Source organism: Centroberyx gerrardi, chromosome 10 (assembly GCF_048128805.1).
Source record: "Centroberyx gerrardi isolate f3 chromosome 10, fCenGer3.hap1.cur.20231027, whole genome shotgun sequence".
Classification (NCBI taxonomy): Eukaryota; Metazoa; Chordata; class Actinopteri; order Beryciformes; family Berycidae; genus Centroberyx; species Centroberyx gerrardi.
The window spans coordinates 370,337-372,836 of NC_136006.1; the positions used below are offsets into that span (position 1 = coordinate 370,337).

Here is a 2,500-nt window from a genome sequence, read left to right on the forward strand (position 1 = left end):
AAGTGGAGTGTCACTAACGAGGCATCTCGTTACCTCTGTGCAGTGTTTAATTTGTAAATGACGAGGTCCCGGAACACCAAGGGGTCGGTGTTCCCGCGAGTCGGTGAGGAGGGAAAAGTTTCCGGAACATATCAAGACAAGAAGCTCAGTGCAGCCATACAGCTTCCTGTAGACCAACAGCCTGAACATCACTACCTGACCGACTATATGACCTTAGAGCTGACTACTGGGGACCTTTAACAATATTTGATTATTGCATGGGCTACATAATGCTCATTTTTACAAACCTGCCCTTCAAGTAGTAGACTCAAGATATAACTGCACTGTGCACAACATAAAAATGTTCACATAGGCTACTATAGACATCCTAATCATACATAAAGGAAACTGCAATGACTTCAACCATTTACCAGAGAAATTCTGGTTCGAGTAGTTACGCATCAATATTCAATACAAATACTTTCATAGGATATCGACTTTGAATGTAGGAAACAATGTCAGCGAATAATGCAATAAAACGTGTTGTGGTGCAGCTAGAAGTCGGCCTGACTGACACTCAGCTGGTTTTGAAAGTCCCACAGTGATGTGGTTTACAGCTCTTCACTCAACCAGTTCTCATGTTATTACCAATTATTTCTGGACACTCAACATAACATGCGCAATTGCCTGCATATTTAACTGTGGGATTTACAGGTCTGCACTCCAAAAAATTTCTGTTTCGCAGTCATCTATGCAAATATGAATTTTGATTGTCCCAGAAGAGACCTAATAGATTACAGAATATGTACACTGTACACTGGATTATGTTAGCTACCATTACTGTTGAACACTGGATTATGTTAGCTACTGTTACTGTACACTGGATTATGTTAGCTACAGTGACTGCTGAACACTGAATTATGTTAGCTACAGTGACTGCTGAACACTGGATTATGTTAGCTACAGTGACTGCTGAACACTGGATTATGTTAGCTATCGTTACTGTTGAACACTGGATTATGTTAGCTACTGTTACTGTACACTGGATTATGTTAGCTACTGTTACTGAACACTGGATTATGCTAGCTACCGTTACTGTTGAACACTGGATTATGTTAGCTACTGTTACTGTACACTGGATTATGTTAGCTACTGTTACTGAACACTGGATTATGTTAGCTACCGTTACTGTTGAACACTGGATTATGTTAGCTACTGTTACTGTACACTGGATTATGTTAGCTACTGTTACTGAACACTGGATTATGTTAGCTACTGTTACTGAACACTGGATTATGTTAGCTACTGTTACTGTACACTGGATTATGTTAGCTACCGTTACTGTTGAACACTGGATTATGTTAGCTACTGTTACTGTACACTGGATTATGTTAGCTACTGTTACTGAACACTGGATTATGTTAGCTACTGTTACTGAACACTGGATTATGTTAGCTACTGTTACTGAACACTGGATTATGTTAGCTACTGTTACTGTTGAACACTAGATTATGTTAGCTACAGTTACTGAACACTGGATTATGTTAGCTACCGTTACTGTTGAACACTGGATTATGTTAGCTACTGTTACTGTACACTGGATTATGTTAGCTACTGTTACTGAACACTGGATTATGTTAGCTACTGTTACTGTTGAACACTGGATTTTGTTACTACACACTGGATTATGTTAGCTACTGTTACTGTACACTGGATTATGTTAGCTACTGTTACTGAACACTGGATTATGTTAGCTACAGTTACTGTTGAACACTAGATTATGTTAGCTACAGTTACTGTACAGCACATGTAACAGTAATGCAATAGTCTGTTTAAACTGTTTATATGATTGTATAAACTGACAACTCATCATAATATCATGTTTACATGACTGAAGTATTTATTTCAGTCATCCAGAGAGAATTGTAGAAATCTGAGATCTTGCTAAAAAAAAACTTTGCTGTCCTGCCACTATCAGATTTAACCAGAACAATTACAGCCATGTTTCTGCTCTCCATGCTGCTGTTCATCGCAGCCAGAGGCCTTTCGCTACTGCAGGAGCTGCTGCTGGGAAACCTGTCGGACAGAAGCAGACTGAAACTGATGCAACATATTTTTGGATGAGATAATTTCAGACTGGAGCTGAGTGACCTGCTGCGTCTGATGTTCTCCAGGACGTCACCAGAACCACCAGCAACTACACACACACACACACACACACACACACACACTGACTGCAGTACTCACGTCGGAGTTGAACCGCAGCTGGCAGACGTTACAGGAAATGACCTGTTTCTTCTTGGGTACCATGGTAACGCCGAAGGTGTGGTTGATGACGGCCTTCTGCACCGGGTCCATCTGCAGGAGACAGATGTCAGAGGTCAGAGGTCAGGGGTCAGGGGTCAACGGTCTGAGCCCTGACACACCTTCCTGTTTCTCTGATATATATACAGTATATTCTGGAGAAACTGAAGTTATGATTTAATGAAGCTCATCACTGAAGACAGAAAACTTCATCACA

At 40.6% G+C, this 2,500-nt stretch overlaps 1 protein-coding gene across 1 annotated transcript in view; it reads right to left on the reverse strand.

The window, feature by feature from the left end:
- The window catches only part of znf385b (zinc finger protein 385B), a 20,814-nt gene that overhangs the window by 15,565 nt on the left and 2,749 nt on the right, over positions 1-2,500 (reverse strand). The window contains exon 2 of the mRNA XM_078286137.1: positions 2,227-2,337. Coding sequence (XP_078142263.1) covers positions 2,227-2,337 — 111 coding nt within the window. The remainder of the gene's footprint in view (positions 1-2,226; positions 2,338-2,500) is intronic.